Source organism: Protobothrops mucrosquamatus, unplaced genomic scaffold (assembly GCF_001527695.2).
Source record: "Protobothrops mucrosquamatus isolate PMUCROS unplaced genomic scaffold, P.Mucros_1.0 scaffold_90, whole genome shotgun sequence".
In the NCBI taxonomy this organism is placed as follows: Eukaryota; Metazoa; Chordata; class Lepidosauria; order Squamata; family Viperidae; genus Protobothrops; species Protobothrops mucrosquamatus.
Window position 1 is genome coordinate 384,632 of NW_015386166.1, and position 20,622 is coordinate 405,253.

The 20,622-nt window shown below is 38.0% G+C and overlaps 1 protein-coding gene across 1 annotated transcript in view; it reads left to right on the forward strand.

Annotated features, from left to right (window-relative positions):
- The first annotated feature begins 1,471 nt into the window (after positions 1-1,471).
- The window catches only part of INF2 (inverted formin, FH2 and WH2 domain containing), a 30,530-nt gene continuing 11,379 nt past the window's right edge, over positions 1,472-20,622 (forward strand). The window contains exons 1-17 of the mRNA XM_015814623.1: positions 1,472-1,867; positions 2,857-2,972; positions 4,163-4,322; positions 4,939-4,972; positions 5,966-6,107; positions 7,415-7,556; positions 9,725-9,919; positions 10,067-10,792; positions 12,271-12,416; positions 12,967-13,028; positions 14,077-14,179; positions 14,415-14,500; positions 15,963-16,063; positions 18,483-18,553; positions 18,709-18,816; positions 19,902-19,972; positions 20,315-20,435. Coding sequence (XP_015670109.1) covers positions 1,474-1,867; positions 2,857-2,972; positions 4,163-4,322; positions 4,939-4,972; positions 5,966-6,107; positions 7,415-7,556; positions 9,725-9,919; positions 10,067-10,792; positions 12,271-12,416; positions 12,967-13,028; positions 14,077-14,179; positions 14,415-14,500; positions 15,963-16,063; positions 18,483-18,553; positions 18,709-18,816; positions 19,902-19,972; positions 20,315-20,435 — 2,778 coding nt within the window. The 5' untranslated portion in view covers positions 1,472-1,473. The remainder of the gene's footprint in view (positions 1,868-2,856; positions 2,973-4,162; positions 4,323-4,938; positions 4,973-5,965; positions 6,108-7,414; positions 7,557-9,724; positions 9,920-10,066; positions 10,793-12,270; positions 12,417-12,966; positions 13,029-14,076; positions 14,180-14,414; positions 14,501-15,962; positions 16,064-18,482; positions 18,554-18,708; positions 18,817-19,901; positions 19,973-20,314; positions 20,436-20,622) is intronic.

Sequence of the window (20,622 nt, forward strand, 5' to 3'; positions counted from 1 at the left end):
TGACCTTGATCCAAGAAAGTTTTCCTCTATCCATTTTAAGAGAATTAGCCCTAGGCTTTAACCAAAGCATCATCCTATTTCTACAGCATCATAAAATCATAGCATCATATAACGTAAGGCAGGGCTTTTCAACCTTTTCACCCATTGTACCACTTTTAGGATATCGCAACATCCGAGTATCACCAGTCACCTAGGAAGGTGTCAAAAACTTGATGACCAAAAAAAAAAGGAAAAAAGTGATAAAAGTACAGGTAGTCCTCAACTTACAATAGTTCGCTTAGTGACTGTTCGAAGTTACAATGGCACTGAAAAAAGTGGCCCCAAGCCACAGCCGAGCAAGACACCTGCCTGCCCGCCCATCGGTGCTCTTCCTCCCGTCCGAGGTTTTCATTGTTGTGAGCATTTCTGTTGAGGATTGGCAGCGGAGGTGGGGTGGGGGTGTTTGGTTTTTATTCCTCCTGTCTGCTGGGTGGTTGCAGCAGATTTTGGTCACTTCACATGACCCTGGGACATTGTGACCGTCATAAATATGAATCAGTTGCCAAGCATCTGAATGTAAATCACAAGACCCTGGAGATGCTGCAACATTCCAGCTGATTGGTGCTTCTTCAGGGCTCAGCAGAAGCGCCAGGATCAGCGCCGAGCTCTAGCTGGAGCCTGGCACTGATCCTGGCGCTTCCGCTGAGCCCTGACAGCCCTGAAGCTCCAGCCGTCTCTCACTCAGGCTTGTGCGGTGCTGCCACCGGTTCAGCTTATTCCCCTCCCCCGCTACTTTTCTAGGATGGTGGCATACCACCTGCCAGGTGCCAATGTACTCCAGGTGGTACCCGTACCACTGGTTGAAAAGCCCTGAGTCGTAAGGGTTGGAAGAGACTTTAAGTTTCTCATGAGGACGAGGCTGGAGATAAAGGGGCCAGTTGTAGAAAAAAAAGAGGATGTGGTTTGATTGAATCATGGAAGAATCAGGAGAGGCAAAAAAAAATTTTTTTAATCCAATATGTAACTAAACTCGAGAACATATTACTGTGAGATATGATGCTAGCTACTGCTTGCTAGCTTCAAAAAAGGATTAGACGAATTCATGGAAGTCACAGGATTCAGTGGCTCTTGATGGCAGTGTGACAGTCTCTAAAGAGACATTTATGAGATTCCTTGTGCAGTTTGTTGGCCCTTAAGAGAAGATACTGTTGGACTAAGGAGATCAAGGGTCTGGTGCATCAGGGGATTGCTTATGTTTTTACAATCCTGAGTTGATAGAACAATTTGTGGAATAGAGGAGAAAAGAACTGAGCAGACATACGCTTAATTATCCCTCTGGAAGATTGAAGCTTCCCAGTAAAGCAGTAAAAGCTTTATCTGTCTGGTGATTTGGGCAGTAATTTGTGGGGAAGTCATTTACAGACAAACATAACAACATTAATGAAATTTTGATGTCTGTTTTTCCTCTTCCTATTTTAGGAGCAACCTGCCAAAATGTCTAGCAAGAAAGAAAATGCACACAAGAAATGGAGTGTCTTGAAAGAAAGGCTGGGTTCCCAGGATTCGGATCAAACAGAAGCCAATCTGGAAAATGCGGAGCCAGAGCTCTGCATTCGTCTCTTGCAGATCCCTTCGGTGGTGAATTACTCGGGGCTCAAGAAACGGCTGGAAAGTAGTGATGATGGTTGGATGGTCCAGTTTTTGGAACTCTGTGGACTGGATCTTCTGTTAGAAGCCCTAGACAGACTGTCGGGGAGAGGAGTTTCTAGGATCTCAGATGCCCTCCTGCAGCTGACATGCATCAACTGTGTGCGGGCAGTAATGAACTCTCAGAAGGGCATTGAATATATTGTGAGCAATGAAGGTTATGTCAGGAAACTCTCTCAAGGTGAGGACACATTCTCTCTCTCTCCCTCCCTCCCTCCCTCCCTCCTTCCCTCTCTTTCTCTCTCTCTCCCTCCCCCCTTTGGATTATTTATTATTTGATTTTTTTATGATTTCATGGTTGGGGATCATTATTACAGGATTTTAGAGCTGTTCAGGAATCCCTAGGAAGCACAGAAGTTAGTGGGGACAACTGAATAAACTAGCAATCATGACATTGAAAAAGCTGTAGGCTTTGTCATCCCTTGCAGGGAAATCATCATGAGTGATGTGACTTGAAATAGAGGCAGTAGAAGTGAAAGCAGGACAGGAAATGTCATGACGGTGTAGTTTTCTGCTGACTCAAGAATTGATGGATAATAGCTCTTCAGCTCAGCAGTGGGGAAAGGCCTTGAGTATGAAATGGCTGAAGGGTAAATAAGAATGTCCTGTCCTGCCTTGTATTGTGCAATCATCTCTCCAGTGTTCTGCAGCCTTTCCCTCCTGCCACTCTTCAATTACACGCCAAGGGAAAATAACATGTGTACCTATTTCAGAAAAGGAGGAAATAATTCATTAAAAAAAATTAACTCTCCCCTGGCCTTCTTCAGATCAATAGAACTCGATTGTTAGGTACACTACAAAGGGTTGAATATAAAGAGATGTCTCACAAAAAATGCCTTGTACATTATCTTACATAGCTGAGGAAGAAGAAAAAAGATATGTAGGAAATTGGAGTACAGGATTTTGGTATAGTATAGGGTATTGAATTAGCTTGTAAACTGGAGAGCTGCAATCCTATCTAAGGGGAAGGATGCCAAATGGAATGAATTGAATTTGTATTGGGACAGGGGACAAAAAATTAAGACCCCGTTCATTCCCATATTAGAGTCTCAATCTAGATTGGGTCCCCTGAATTTAGAATTGAATAGGAAAAATCATTTTCAAACTACAGCATCTATAAAATACACAGTATAACTCTAATATATAATTGTCCTTTTTTGTCTTTCTAAGCACTGGATACTTCAAATATCATGGTCAAAAAGCAAGTGTTTGAACTCCTGGCTGCTCTCTGCATTTATTCATTTGATGGACATGCACTGGCTTTGGATGCTCTAGACCATTACAAGGCAAGTAGAAAATCTGATATATCTGATATATAATGAATATATAATGAATATATAATGAATACCATAATCTGCATCAATCAGTATAGCTCTTCAGAATCAAACCAATCAGTCCATCTCATTGGTCCTCATTCAGAAAGTCACAAAGTCATTAAGTCTCTTCTGAACCTGCAGAGCGAGATTAGGTACCGGTAATCTGGTATTTAAGACAAAATGAATCTTTCCTTGGCATGCTTCGGATTAGCTGCACACTTTTTTTTTGAGATTATTAAAATTTAAATTAATTAAAAACTGACAAGCTGCAAAGCAAAATGTCATTGTCCAATATCATTCAGATGCCCCTAAAATGACAACAAACTTCCTCTGGACCTCATAGGTATTCTTAGAAAAGAAAAATTGTGCCTATCTACAGACTAGAGTTTTGTACCCATCTTACCTTAAAAAAACACACACACACAATGAGATGGGAGGGACATTCCTTAAAATGCTAAATATGCCGAGTGGTTCAAAAAGATTGCTGGCCTCATTTTTAGAACACACATACACACAAACTCTTACCCTCTGATAAGGAATTCAACTATATTTTCCCATATCTGTCCTTTCTGTTGCCTCTATTGACTATACCAATGGCTCCTATTAACACATTATATAGTAAGGAATTCCATTGGTGGATAATAAATTGTGTCAAAAAATCTTCTGTTTTTAATCTATTATTAAATGCCAGTCCATTTCAATGGCCCTCTTTCTCATAACTAAAATCATTGTCACCACAGAGATGGAGAAGCTATGGTTCCTTAATATTGCTTAACTACAACTCTTAGCCATCCAGCCTATGTGATCTCTGGTGAATGCTGGGAATTAAAGTTGAATCACATCTAAAAAACTACAGGTTCCTCACATCTGAAAAAGGGAAAGTGAATTATACTTAAGACAAATAAAAGTGTTGTGATGGAAGCATTTTTTTTTCATCTTGCCACTTCCCATGAATTGAGGAACTTATTTCAGAGAACAACCATAATTCAACTTGTGAAACTTTGCAAGTTGGATTTCTAGCATAACAAGATTTCTGAATTTTCTACTTAAAACTCTAAAGATCATTACTAAACTGAGGTGAAAATAGTAGGCTGAACAAACCTGGTTTTGAAATACAGCATTCAGTCCAGCACATTTTTGATTTGCCTCCTTTGCCACAGACTGTGAAAAACCAACAGTACCGGTTCAGCATCATTATGAATGAGCTCTCGGTCACAGACAATGTGCCCTACATGATAACACTCTTGAGTGCCATCAATGCAGTTATATTGGGAACAGAGGAACTGAGAGGGAGGATGCAGCTCCGGAATGAGTTCATTGGTAAGAATAGTTTTCAGTTCAGATGTTCCATATGAAATTACCTTTGTCAGAAAATTCCCTGCCCTATCAGCAAGGCTCTAGTGCAGCAGCTCCCAACCTCTTCTATACCCCACATGCCTAGAACACCTCTGATATATTCTCGCACCCTTACAAAAGTTCGAAATAATGGCAATAAATTATCCATATACACTGTAATTTTGAAAAAACAAGTTTTCGCACCCCCTAGAATATCATCTTGCAACCACGGGGGGTGCGAGCATTCCCGGTTGGAACCCCTGCTCTGGTGGAACCATCTAAGCATTATGACCTGACAGACTTACCTACTCTGAATTTATCTAAATCAAGAACATAAAACAAAACCAAAAGTTGGTTTCCAGGAAAACAGATCCTTCTTGCTAAACTATATTTAATCTTTTTAGTTAGCAATTCCATTTTGTGTATCATTTAGCAATTTTTAAATTTACATCTGTTTCACAAAAAGATCTCCCTATCTAAATTGGTACTCATTTAGCCATTTTCTGTGTGGCATATTTGTTAGTGTTATTGATGCTAAAGTAGTTTGTTTTTATTAGACCATATATTGACGGAGTGTTTTTTTCCTCTTCTCTTTTTCCAGGTCTTCAGTTGTTGGATATTTTAAGCAAACTGCGGTGAGTGATTTATTATGTAATATGTAACTATATTATATTTGAAATAGGATAATTGTTTCACAATTTTGTACTGTAATACAGCACATGATTAAGGGAGAGGCATTTCCTTATCAGAATAATTATTTGAGTCTACTGTTGTATCTCTAGTGTCTAGTTCCTTCTTGCAGAGTGTAGAAGGAAACAGATATGAACTGAAATACAGTTGACCACAATAGTATTTCCTTTAAAATAGCAAGGTTTCATTGATTGTCTGTTTTGGTTCAGCAAGATTTCTATCCATCAGATTGAGTAATAATTGCTGTTTCGTTTATCTTCATCATCATCTTTCTTTATCCTTCATTAAATAAAAAAAATATAGATATACTTTTTCAAATTATTTTCTATCAACTTGAGATCTGTAAAACTTGCTTAAAATTTAACATGCCTTAGCAATCTCCCCAGAAACTACTATTTTGCAGTGGTCATCTCTATTCCCATTGAAGCTAAGATGGCCTAGGCTAGCTGATCTAGGTTACAGTGTGATGGTTGTCACATCTGGTTGGTGTGTCTGTGTATGTTACTTGTAAAATTATGTGTTACCTGTAAAAAGTTCTTCTTTGAGGGAGAAGGACAGTTCAAGAATATAGTAAGTATGTATGTATGTATGTATGTATGTATGTATGTATGTATGTATGTATGTAAGTAAGTAAGTAAGTAAATAAATAAATAAATAAATAAATAAATAAATAAATAAATAATCAATCAATCTTGCCATTATGATAACAAGCAAACTATCATTCTTTCTTTCTTCTGTATAAGTTTGGTTTTAGGATAAATTTTTATTCCCACATTTCTTTCGCTTGAAATTTCATCAACTTAAGAGTTTTCATCGGTCAGATACAGAGATGGGATATTCGCATCGACTACAGAATTATTAACTATTATGATTTTAAAATTTAAAAAGTTATCTTGATTAATGAATTGCTAATATTTATTGTTGTGGGCTTTATATAGAGACATAGAAGATGAGGACCTGCTTATCCAGTGTGAGACATTTGAGGAGGCTAAGACTGAAGATGATGAAGAGTTACTGAGAATATGTGATGGCATTGATATGAATAATCATCAAGATGTTTTCTCATCTCTGTTCAACAAAGTAATATTTTCTTTTTAATGCAACATATAATTCATCTTTGTTTCTGCTTCCCTTCATCATCCCATAGAATTCAGCATTCCTAAATACTGATTTAAAACTATATTAATATTATATATCAAAAGTTAAGAGAATAAAACTTTAATAAGCCACACAACCAGTTAAAGGCACAGTGTACAATTGGCTTCTTATACTCGCTCTGGGGACACCCAGTTCCAAATCTTCTTCAGAAATTGACTGAATGTTTCAGGGCCAATTAGTATGATGGAGAGTGTCTTGAGCTCAGGAGGAAAGGGGATGATCCTAGAGTCATCCTGACTTTTTAAACAGCTCTCATCCTACCCCTTTGTCACCCAGCTTTGGTGTTTTCCTTTCGAGAAACAATCATCTAAAATCTGGGGCAAGTCTTATTAAAATTGGCCTTGCTTTAATATAATCCATTGAATTCTCCGTGTAAATCTTCTGCTTAAATATGAAACATAACACTTTCACAGTTGCAGAACATCATTTCACTAGTTTGTAGAAGCAAAGTGGCATTTTCCCCCATGTGAGCTTTATATACTATTTGTAATTGTTATCTGTTCTAGAACAAGGATATGCACTGCATTTGCATACATACCCATTGAATTTACATCTTGAGATTCTTTCCACAAATTGGAAATATATACACACACACAAACAAACACACACACACAAATATATAGAGGGGGGGGAAAGGGAGAGAGAGAGAGAATGTAATGTTAAAGAAGTCCCTAAAGATTTTACTCCACTAGTTGTTGCCAACTTTAGGGGGCAGTGCTCATCTCTATTTCAAGGCCATTGAGACAATGCTATCTGAAAACATTTCCATGGCCATGTAGCCAGCATGACGTCATGGAGCACTGTTACCTTCCTACCATAGTGGTACCTATTTATCTACTCTCATTTGCCTGCTTTCAAACTGCTAGGTTGGCAGGAGCTGGAACAAGGACAGGGGCTCCCCCTGTTGTGTGGTGTTTGGGTCTCGAATCTGGGCTACTAGCTTTCCAGCCTGCAAGGCTAGCGTCTTAACCACTGAGCCATTACGCCATCCCATATATGCATATATATCTAGATATATTGATATGGTTATATAGCATTAGTTAATTATATATGGAATAGTAACTCTTTGCTGTTGTAACAACCATTGAATCTAATTTCAATAAAGACTCATCTTATGGCTCTGGATTTTTGGTAGCACGGATTGTAATACTAGAGTAGCATCACTACAGTGGCATCAGTATTGTAATATATACAGAGATAATAGTTCAAAGTTTCACTTTCTGTTTTAGGTGAGCAGCTCCCCAGTCTCCGTTCAATTGCTGTCCATTCTCCAGAGCCTCCTGCATCTCGAACCGTCTCATCGCTCCAGCCTATTGCTCTGGGAATCCTTAGAAATGTTAGTAAGCAGAGCCATCTTGCTGGCTAATGACAGTAAGTTTTAAGGCACTGTGATGCAACACATGTTCCGCAAAAAACAAAACAAGCCAAAATACAAGCTTCATGTTTAGTTTAAGAAATCTGGCTCTGGAATTGTGACCCACCAGGTTTATAACAGACTTCTGCCCCATTTACATCATCTTCCTAGATCAACAGAATAAAGGAAAAAGTACTTTGGTACTCCAGGACAGGTGGCAATAGAAAATTGTGGATGAGAGATTGTGTTGCTCAGAAAGAATATAAGTAAACATTTTCTATCTAATTTCCTGTTTCCTGTTTCCTTCTAAAGAGAGTTTGCTGCCAGAGAATTCTTTATCCAGAACAAAGGGAGTTATCACTGGAAACAATGCTGGATTATGTATGAGCCAATAAACTGAGGTTCAGTCCATGCAAGATAGAAGTTCCATCAGCTGTTTTAGGAAGTGGATTTGGTTTGCAGCTTAGGATATTTCCAGGTCAGGACACAGTTGTGTTCACAGGTGGTACTGCACTAATTTGGCTGATATATCTTCTGGTTGCTATCTTATAGAAAAGGGGTGTCAAACTTGCAACGTCATGTGATGTGTCGTGACGTATCGTGAGTTTTTTCCGTTGCCAGCAATGGGGTGGGCACGGTTTCGGCATGACGCATCTGGCCCGCGGACTGGCAGTTTGACACCCCTATTATAGAAGATGATCTTACCACAATGACCTTGCTTTAGTTAGGTCTGAAAGATTTCTAGTTCATGGAGAATGCACTCATGCAAGGCATGAGGCCTTTATTAATAGGCTTTCTTCAACTCATACTATGATCCCATTATCAATAATCCTTATGCAAAAGGTAATTTGCTGCCGAAAAAGACAGATGTTTAGATCTCTTATGCCTTCAGGTTATTACTGTACCCAGAGTATACAACTACCTGATCATTGCAATACATGCTTGAATACAGAGGGAACCTCAGTTGAGCCCATTTCATTTATTAGTCTCAATTGTCACTGTAAAGTTTTGATTCTTAAGGTGCAGAGCTTGTGTATGGTTTCTCTGGTTCATAAATCCCTGTATGGGCTCAAAATCACCCTTCCCTCTACTCAATCATTAATGTAAGACTCTCTTCAGACAACAGTAAATGCCTCTACATTGATATGGTCAAATGGCAAAACACAAGCAAGGAACATGTTTACATATATTCACTTAAGTAATTTCTTAGGTGATCTTGTAAAATTGCATAGTGAGCATTAGAAATAAAAATAAGAATATACAAAAATAAGAACAGAGTAGCTTTCCAACTGTTAGATCAGCACGAGCAACAGAGAAAATACTACATCTTTCAGTATTTTACAAATAATGTAAAGGAAAAGTCTGTGAAAGCCTTTCCTATTCTCAACTCTCCTAATAAAAAGCTTTTTCAAGAAATCAAAATAAACATTTAAATTTAAATATAGCAATTTTACTTTTAATAAAAATATAATAATATGAAATACATATGTAATATACTTGTCTTCAGTTATGGCAGTCACAGTTACAGGGTTACCAATCATTGTTGCATTCTAGTATGAAGTACAGAAATAGCAGAAAGGGATATGAACTTCAAACAGAAGATAAAAAGTTCAGACATCAATACACTTCAAGCAGGAGCACTTGAAGAAAATGGTGGAGACAGAGTGCTGATTTTTTTTTATGCATAGCTCTCCAACTGACATTATCTCTTAAAGTAGATCCGCTTGGCTCCACAGTTGCCTGGTTTGGGAAGGAAGGCTATAAGACACCCCCCCCCCATGTCTAGCATAGCAGCCCCAAACCTTTTGGGCATAAGGGACTGGTTCAGTGGGAAAAGGGTTTTCCGTGAATCGGAGGGAACGTGGTTTTGCATGCTGCCTGCATCCCACGGATGGGGCTTTGCTTGTTTGTGCGAACCGGTTGCTGGCATGCCGTGAACCAGTGCCAGTCCACACACCGAGGCTTGGGGATGCTTGGGTCTATGTACACTATCTAGCTTGAACCAAACGAATTGCTTATTTCTATGGTTTAAACCATTTTTCCCTGATTTTCATCTGTATGAATCTGTTTGAAAACATTGTTCATTTTCAAAAGATACCATCTTAAAAACGTTCATTGTGACATTTATTTGAAAAGAGAATAGGATTTTAGTTTGTTTTACTCTATTCTATCTAATATTTTGCAGTAGAAGATAATAGTGTGGAAGAAGTCATGGAGAGATTGTTGTCTGTCAAGAAGCAACCCAAGAAAAGAGATTTAGGTTCCAGAAAAGCAGCTAACAAGGTGAACGAAAGCACTCAGACCAATGAAGATCTGGGACAATGCCCAAACACCACCCAGAGCTCTCCTCCAAGAACTTGCTCTTCCAACATTCCAGTTAATATAGAGCCACACGATGTGTCTAAGGTTGCATCCTCCTGCTTTTCGGTCAGCTCAGCTTCACCAGAATGGAATCTATCTTCAGCTGCTGCTCCTCTTCCCCTCCCAGGAACATCAGGCATGTTGCCACAACAGCCATCTCCTCAACCTGTGATACAAATGCCACCATCAGTTCCCACATTGCTTGATGTAGCAACAATCTCACCCTTTCCTCCTCTGCCTGGGATGACAGGCATTCCTTCCCCTTCCCTGCTGCCCAGCATGACAGGAATCCCTCCCCCTCCCCCTCTGCCCATTATGATAGGAGCCCATTCCCTACCTCAAAATTCAGCTGTGCCACCACCACCTCCCCCGCTGCCCAGTATGATAGGGATCCCTCCTCCTCCCCCGCTGCCCAGTATAACAGGGATCCCTCCTCCTCCCCCACTGCCCAGTATGATAGGGACCCATTCCCTGCCCCTAAACTCAGCCATGCCACCACCACCTCCCCCACTGCCAGGCGTGGTAGGGATCCCTCCCCCTCCTCCACTGCCAGGCTTCGTAGGGATTTCTCCCCCTCCTCCACTGCCAGGCCTGGTAGGGATCCCTCCCCCTCCCCCTCTTCCTGGTACTACAGGAATGCCACCTCCACCCCCACCACTCCCAGGCATGCCACCTCCTCCTCCCCCACTGCCTGAGATGGAAGGGCTACCACCCCCTCCTCCACTGCCAGGCATCCCACCTCCTCCACCTCTAGGAGGCAATGTAGAGGTAATTGTCCCTGCATGGGCCAACACCCTGAGCTATGCCGCACCACCCCCTAAAAGAATGAAGATGCCAACACTAAGGATGAAGAAGCTGAATTGGCAGAAGCTGCCCTCCAATGTCGTGAGAGGTAAGCACTTCTGAAGTCTTCAAGTCAGACCATTCCAGTGAGGCTTTAAAGAAAACCTCTTGGTTTTTTCCAGTAGATTCTTTTCCTTCACAGCTGAGTCTGTCCCTGTGCTAGGATTCCCTTTGGCCATCCTGTTCTCTGTGCTGCGACTGAAGTAATGGAAGCAGGAAAGGGGCCTTTTTCTTAGCAGTACCAATAATGTAAGCTAAGCTTTTACATTCATGTAAACCCTCTCATGCATACTTTTTTGAATGAGATGAAAGCAGAATTTGAATATTTTAATGTAAATTGTAACTTGACATATTTTAACATTATTTTTGAAAGAAAGAAAATGTATCAGTACAGTCCATGATATAAACTTATAAGTTTTTGATGAATAGTTCTCTTTAAGCTGCAGCACTGCCATTTTTAAAATGTACCCCTTTGCATGTCATCTGCAAGTAAAAAAGCAGGGAAGAAATTTCCCGTTTTTGGAAAAGCATTATCATTCAGTATATTATCAAGAGTACAGAGTGTGTTAGCAATGAATGGACTTTCTCGCCAATCACATAATTTCAGAGTTGCTCAGGCATTCAGGGAAGTTACATTTCAATTCCTGCCATTCCCAAAGTGGGGGAAAAATGGACATAGGGCTCAGCTAGAAACCATGGAGGGCTGAGCCAATCATTGCACTGGATTTTTTATTATTGCAGTCCTAGTAATCATCCTATAAACTAAGGATATTGGAGTTGAAGACAGCAGATGGGGAAAGGTCAAGAGTAAGGTTACTACAAGTATTCTTCTACTTTTCTATCAAAAGTCTATGTCAACTAAATAATTAGCAATTTTAATTATTGGATATGTTTCTGTACATATTTTGCTTTGCATTTTCCTCCTACGTGTGTGTGTGTGTGTGTGTGTGTGTGTGTGTGTGTGTGTGTGTGTGTGTGTGTGTACAGGTAGTCCTTGACTTACAACAGTTTGTTTGGTGACTGAAGTTACAGCAGCACTGGAAAAAGTGACTTATGACCATTTTTCACACTTATGAATGTTGCAGCATCCTCTTGGTCATGTGATCAAAATTCAGACACTTGGCAACTGACTCATATTTCTGATAGTTGCAGCATCCTAGGATCAAGTGAACACCTTTTGTGATCTTCTGACAAGTAAAGTCAATGGGGAAGCGAGATTTACTTAAAAACCGTATTACTAACTTAACAACTACAATGATTCACTTAACAACTGTGGCAAGAAAGATTGTAAAATGGGGCAAAATTCATTTAACAACTTCCTTGCTTAACAACAGAAACTCTGGGCTCAATTATGGTCATAAGTTAAGGACTACCTGCATATGTATATCCTGCCATTCGTTCAGAAACTGAAGACAATTTATTTGTCCCACATTACAAATGCTGAATTGGTCCTATCCTTTCAAAGGCATAGATATGGACTGTGAAGCTATGAGATGTAACCCACCATCCTGCCCTTGTGTCTTTCAGAGAGTCACTCCATGTGGGCATCAGTAACAAGAACGAGTGAGGAATCTATTGAGCCGGATTACTCTAGAATAGAACAGTTGTTTTGCTTTCCACAAAACAAGCCCAAATCAAAGGAAGTTGCACCAGTGAAGACAGAACCAAAAGAGGTATACTGGTAATCTGCTTGAACTAACTCTATTCATTTGGATGTCTGTTTGAACCATCCAAGAGTTCCCATATATCAGGTGTTTGTTACCCAAGTAAGCAAGTTTTTGAGGTTAGAAGAAATATGTTTTTTTCATGTTAGTTTTAGGGTTGCACATGCTTTAAAAATTATTTGCCAGGAATGCTTCAGCTGTTATGTGAGTTTGGGAAAACAGCTCGCTACTCTTGATTAAAGCTTATACTGTGTACATGCAAACATGTAAAATGATGTGGCCACTCTAAGAGTAATAATAATTCTTTTTTTCAAGAATTATTCCCAATACAGCAATTTTAATTAGTTCATTATTTAGGGCAAATGCATATAATCCATTACTAATACTCCCAAAACAGGGTTCTTAACAGAATTCAGAGTCCATTTACAGTGCCCCTAAGTTTTCTTATTTTACACATTTCTATAAAAATAAGGCTAAAAATAACTGGCAAGTAGTTTTAATTTATACTTTGTAATGAATTTATAAAACTGACCAAAAATGTTTCCATTTTCCAAAACAGATTACATTTCTAGATTCCAAAAAGAGTCTTAATTTGAACATATTTTTGAAGCAATTTAAGTGGTAAGTGGTATTTTTATATTGATAAAATAATGCTATGATCATGAGAAATAATATTAGTAATAATTAACACTGCCATCCTGTGGTTATTTTATGTACTTTTTATAGGTTTACATATCTATTCTCTTAAACTGGATTGAAACATACAGTAATTACAACAGATTAGAACTTGTATTGTTATCATACATTTAGAATCTGACATGTACACACATATACACATGAAGCTTCTCCAAGTAGCCATCTTGCTTTAATGAAACTTATTTTTGCATTGAAGAAAAGAGGAAAATTCCGTCTATACTCTGGGACCTTTATCAGGAGGTATCTTTGTCTAAAGTCTGATATACGTTTGCCACACATACTGGGGATTGATTCCATTTTGGACAGATGCTACCTATCATCATAACATAGTAGACGCGACCTAAAATTAGACCTGGGTAGCTTTTTGCTTAAGCCTAAAGAACTATGTCCTCATTCATCATTTACCCTACCTAGCATCCACATTCATTGATAGCCAAACTCAGAATATACCTGCCATGACTAATTATTGCTAATTGATTTATCTTTCTTAAGTATACCATTCCTTTGTGAATCTAATTTAGCTAGCAACCAATACTGAATTTTGTTGTAATGAATTCCAGTTGTCAACTGTAGGCATAGAATGAAGAGACTTTTTCTCCTCTGACTTGAACAGGCTTGTTAATCAATTTCACTGAGTGGACACAATATTTTATAGCAATAGCAATAGCACTTAGACTTATATACCATCCCATAGTGCTTCGCAGCACTTTCTGCGCAGTTTACAATGTCAGCATATTGCCCCCAATATGGGTGCTCATTTTGCCAACTTCAGAAGGGTGGAAGGCTGAGTCAACCTTGATCCCATCAGAATCAAACTCCAGACTGTGGGGTTACGGGTAGCATGCAATACTGCATTCTAACCACTGCACCATCAGAGCTCCTTATGAGAAGAAAAGAAGAGAACCCTGCCTTTGCTCTCCGCATAATTACATAACAGTGACTGCATCTAATCCACAATCTCTTTTATCCACAGCACAAATGAGGAGGTGGTTAAAATGATTCAGGAAGGTGACAGAACAAAGTTTGATGTTGAAGTGCTCAAGCAGCTTCTTAAACTCCTACCAGAAAAACATGAAGTAAGACAAACAACAAAAAAGTCTATTGTTTCAATTTTTCTTTGTATTGCATTTGCTGCATTTATACATCATGATTCAATAATCAATATGTGTATATGTAGGCTAGAATATATTGTTTTGGGGTGTGATATTAAATTCTATATATCTCTATGCATATATATAGATAATAGATATAGATATACTGTATATGTATATGTATATCTACTGGAACATGACTTTTCTCTTTTCTTGCTAGATAGAAAATTTGAAAGCTTTCAAAGAAGAAAAGGAAAAATTAGCAAATGCAGATCAGTTCTATCTTCTACTCCTTGGAGTTCCTAGGTAAGAGAAATGTTAATAAGAATATTTCCTTATAGAAACATACATTTAATTAGTTAATTTAAGTATACATATTTCAAACATTTCTAAAGCAGGAAATATCATTTGTTTTAAATGATTCCAGTGCTATCATAGTAGTCACAAAAGAGTTATAGATGGCAGGAAGAGGAAATCTTTTTCAGATGGCAGTTATCTGCACTCTTTATTAGTATAAAGAGTTGTTCTTTAATATCTAAATGAATGGGTTAAAAGGTAACTTGATAAAATAAAAATAGTGGTTTAATGTGTTCAGTTGGCAGTTTAGAATAATATTAATACAAAATATTTTTTACACAAATAAATTATGCCACCTTCATACAGGTAGTCCTTTACCTACACCCATTTATTCCTGACTCTAGGACTGAAAAGACTTCTTCCTGGTCAACAAATGGGAAATAACGCAGAGAAAAGCCTCTGTTAAGGTTCTCCCAGCATGGGCAGATATGGGCGCATTCTCACACAGAGATAGTCAATTCTTCAAATGTTCTCATCCCAAGATATGGACCGTTTATAGTATATTAATATTGATCCCAAAATGAAACAGGAGCCAGAGACGGTGATGAAACTTACCATAATACATTATAATACCCAGGTTCATATAAAGCTTAGTTCCTGCATTTTTGGGGGAAAAAACTTCTTAAAGATCTTCAGATCATTAGCCCTGTGGAGAATATAAAAGTAATCTAGCTATTCCAGTTGATGGACTAACCTAATTTGTAAAATAAAATTTAGAAAAAAAATCTGCCCCTTCACTGACAAATATGATTTAAGGAACTAACCCACAAGTTGTAGGCCTGCCCTTCACTCAGTCCACCACAGCAAATATGCTACCCATCAATAGCAGTTCAAGAACCCTGAGTTTCTTGAATGTCACTGAATTTATTCTGTCCTAAGAACAGGTCAAAATAAATGATAGAGGGCTGGGTAGATGGTCTTCACGTATCCAAGCTATCGAACATAATGATGCAGATAGATCTTGATGATTCTATTTTGATATCATGATTAATAACTGTTTATTTATTTATTTATAAAATGTATTGGCCTTCCGTTTTACCATAAGGTAACTCTAGGTGGCTTACAGTCATAAAAATATATCTACATTAAAACATAAATAAATTAAAACCAAAGATTAAAATCTAAGGACATGTGGGGATGGCAGAAGTGGAATGGGGGGAGGTGGGATCTGTTGTTACTTGATGAACCACCCCCACTGTGCTGTTAATGTTTAAATAATGCTAATTTATTAATAATGGGTTTAATATTCCCAGTTTTCCTATATTGCCTATAGGGAAGCCAAGCATTTAAGCTTGCAAGATACATTCAACTGTTTTTCTACATAATAGTGATTGGTTTGAAAAATGTTCATTCTAGCTCTATTTGGGTGCACAGAATGCAATGTGGTATTTGTATGATTTCTCCATTCTAGCTACCAGTTGAGGATTGAATGTATGCTACTGTGTGAAGAGACTGCTGTTCTGTTGGAGATGTTGCAGCCCAAAGCAGAAACAATAAGGAGAGCTTGTGAAGGTTAGTTTAAGGCCTAAGTATGGTTTGGGTGTTGTGAGTTGTCTGAAGAACGACCAGTTCCTTTTCAATCTAAAAATCACAATTTTCTGAGAAATCAAAATCTAGCACCTTTGCAGAGGGACGGGACTTAAATGGTTTGGTCATTGCTTATGTAAATGCATAGATCTGTGTTTGCTCAGAAGATCCATGTCCACTCCTGCAACATGTAGAAAATATTTGTGTTCTCAATCTCTCCACATTAGTTAGCCAATATTTTCAGAATGGTATGAAGCATTTATCAGTTTGGTATGCAGTGTACTAATCCCATTTGCTTAGCAACAGAAGTCCTACTCAGGCACTCAGCTTTGAAGCAATGAAAACATGCAAGGTGGAAAGCAAAACCTCACTCAGTATGTCCATGCTTTTATCACATTCCATACTTACTGTATATACGTGTCCATCATACCATTCCCCTTTGGGGTAAATAACTGCAGGCAAAAGAAAGAGAAGGAGAACCCTAACCCTAAGAAACAAGAAACAGAAAAGGAAACAGCTAAACCTAATTCCCATGAACAACAATCACTACATAGCCTTTTATCCTTTATTCTATAACGATTATACAGCATATATACATTTTTATCAATTTCATTGAATCATGCTCCACCCTCTCATCATGTTCACTCTTGCTTTGCATGCTCTTCCTGCAAGATTCAGATGGATCTCACTCTACTGTTATTCAAAAAAGCACTGAAGGCCTGGCTTTTCACCCAGGCCTTTGGCTAGGGATAGTGAGACCCCTCACTTCATTCCATCTGGTCTGTCAAATTTCCCATCTTTGATTGAAGTTATTGTAATTTCTTTGCTTGATTGTTGTGAGCTGTCCAAAGTCACTGAGTGTCAGGCAGCATATATGTTTAATAAATTGTTGCTCTTGTTGTGATTTGATCTTCAGTCTCTCTATCTTAATGACCAAACCACCTCAATATATTCTTTCATATTGATCAATCACTTCTATACTGCGTGAGTCAACGTTTATTCAGCATCCATTTACTCTTGACTGCATCTCTTCTTGTTTCATTCTCATTACATTTAGATTATTTTTGTTTCTCCTGACATTGAACCTTTACTTCCATAGTACACAACAAAGAGGTCTTTTTAATATACAACCTTTTAAAAGTTATTTTGATAAGCATTCTCTTCTGAAAATAGACCACAGTGTATGAACAAGCTTTATCTTAGCATTTGTACATTATAAAATATCTCCATTCATTTTCCCACCTTCAGTAAATATTCTGCTATCTGCTCTTTTTCCCCCCACTTAGGTGCAGCTGTAGAACCATCAAATTGAAAGGGATCTCAGATGACATCTAGTCCAAGCCTTGGCTTGGTGCACAATCTGCTATAACATATGTTCTCACACAATGTTTATTTCAGTCACTTACCTCTAATATGATCCTTAACAAACAAATTTCAATTCCACATTAATGCAAAACACACCACATTAAGACTATTTATTTTGCCATGCAAATCAACAAATACAGATTAAAAATTCTTTCTCACATTCATACCATTTTTACTGATCTCCCAAAGAACAAAAATTCAATCTGCATGGTCTTGTCCAGCATAAAACTGCATTGCAGTTCCCAGATTGCGTTCATCATCCCTTCTGCACTCTTTGAGTAGAATTCTTAGACACACTTAATTAACAAACCCCCTGTTGCCAGCTAACACCTTATGCTTGCTTGTGCTTCGTTGCTATATGGTGACAGATTGCCATAGGGAGGGGGGAATGAAGGGGGAAAACTTTGGGAAATGAAAGTAAGTGCTGTATCTCCTCCAGACACTGCCTCAAGGTCACCCAGCTGGAAGAAGGAGGGGGCCGCTTACCAAACTGCGCTTGGATTGACTGTTATGAAAACATCTTGCCTGAACCTGATTGGTTACCCTGGGTTGGGCAGTGAGAGATAGTTAAGGGAGGGAAAAGTAGAACTTAAGGATTTGGGCGCACGATACTCAGGTCTGGCTTTGCAATATTGCAATACACTTGATCATTAATAAACTATACCTTTCTCAACAAATGGAGCCAAGGATCATTTCTATTTAGAGATTTAAGTTGTGGCCATCCCGACACCTGTAGTTTTTGCATTTACTCTTGCTCTGTTTACATTTGCAGAGAGGAACAGTAGCCACATTCTTTTACTCATTAGGCATGGGTGTAGTCTTCATGTACACACACTAAACAAATCACACATCCATAAGAAAAAAGCTTTTATATTTAAAATTTCTCCGGTTACACCATCTATACTTGCAGCCTTATTATTCTTCAACATTGTTCCAACATTTATTATTGGTTAATTAAAAATTGAAAACACCCATTAAACTGATATTTTCACCAGGTCATCTGTGTTCACCTATTTAACAGGTTTTTCTTTCCTCTTAGATCTCATTTCAAGCAATCGCTTGCCCGTTTTCTGTCAACTGATCCTCAATGTTGGAAACTTCCTGAACTATGTAAGTGATCTTGAAAAAAATGCACATTTTAAAAAAGCAATGAGTAAAATGGTGGGGTTCTTCTTGCCTGTTTTGGAAATATTGTTCAAGCCAGCATTGTGAAACTAGCAAATATTGTACTGTTCATTATTTTTGTTGTTCTTTTTCTCTGAAAGGGAAGCCACACAGGAGACGCTGATGGCTTTAAAATTGGTACTTTGCTCAAGTTAACAGAAACTAAAGCAAACCAGACTCGCATTACACTGCTCCACCATATATTAGAGGTAGTTTATGTTGTTTTTCATGGATAAATATAACAATAATAGTAAAATACTAATAGAAAGAAACTGATGCAGCTGTATCAATATACTAGTCAGAAATCATCTATTTAAGATGATGTCTTCTTTTATTTTGCTTCTGTTTGTTTGTTTCCCTAATACTTTTATTGCAAAAATATTTGAGGGAGATGGTATTTAATTAAATAGGTCTTGGCCAAATACATATACACAATATTTTGCTTACACAAAATATTTTTATGACTCTTTTTAGTGTTTTTCTTGCTCATCTAGCTTTATTGATTTGTTTTGCTTTTTTATTAATGCCAAACATTTTGTCAAATTTTTATTTACACTTTTTAATCTGCTTTTCTGGTATTAATTATACTGCTCAATTTAATCCAAGGGAATGTAAGACATCCTTGCAAAATATTAGATACAGAAGAAGGGTTTAAATTATGGCAGTTCTCTGTTTTAGAATGCATCCAGCCTAGAGATGGAAGAGATTATTCTTTTCCCTTTTATCTTCCTAGTAGATATTTATGGTTGCTTTTTGAACTGATTCTTCGATTTTCACAAAGTTTAACAAATGTATTTTGGCATAACACAGTCCAGTTCATCAAAATTAGTGGCAGCATCTCCTTTCTGGAACAATCTGCCCTTGATGTATAACTGGCCCAACCCTTTTGGCCTGGATGAAGGGAATCCTAATTGGTTGAGTTGCAGTATATTTTGGTCTGATCACCATTTTATTGTTCACACAAGATGCTTGGAAGTTTTTGCAACAACGCTTTAGAAATTTGTTTTTAATTCCCATTCATTGATCCAGATTCATCTATGTTTAATAGTTAAGCTGAATGCAGAGAATTCAAGGCAGATCTACCCCATTTAGTTTCATCCAACTGCAGAAACTCAAATGCTTTCAGGATCACCCATGGATGTTCGGGGATACTTAGGTAGAGAGATCACCCCTTTGGTAGATCTCTGTTTAACTAAGACTTTGGCAGGCAGCCAGTATTACTGCAGCCATCGTAAATCATACATGTGTATAATTGGAATTTTTACATTTTCTCTTTTTTCTTTTTTTGGTTTAGGAAGTGGAAAAAAATCACACCGATTTGCTTCAGCTTCCCAAAGATCTTGAATGTATTTCAAAAGCAGCTGGGTAGGGATCACTATATTTTTTTATTATTGGCAATTTTTATAGACATACTTCTTTCTTGCATTATTGTTGAAAAAAAATAACCCAGTAAATAAATCAGGCCATCTTTAATAGGTAAGTAATTTGATGACTCACACTTTAAAAGTATGGTTTTTAATGTTCATCATCAAAAACATGTTTATGGCAAGAGAATAATCTGAGGCTCCATAATAATAGCCTAAACCCTTTGAAGTTGTTTTCTGCACAATTAGGGTTGTACAATCCCATCTCATCCACAGAATTCCCACTTTGCTCCTATGAATCAATAGATGCAGAAACAGCATGTTATGGCTTGTTTCTTTTCAGAATCAATCTAGACGTGATTCATTCTGAATCCAGCTCCAACATAAAGAAATTGCTGGAACTTGAACGGAAGCTGTCATCCTCAACTGAAGAAGTGAAAGCCCAATATGGAAAAGCCATCCAGGTTGGTATAACACAACTCTTCATGCTTCCTTGGAGGATACATCCACTGTTTCCATGAAGTTAGCTACTACTACAATTGTGTCAGAAGCACCTATCAAGGCACTTCTGGGTTGAAAGGATTAGTCAGAAACATCACCATTGCCCAGGGGATGCACAAGGGTACTCCTTTCAGGTCCCTACTCCTTTCA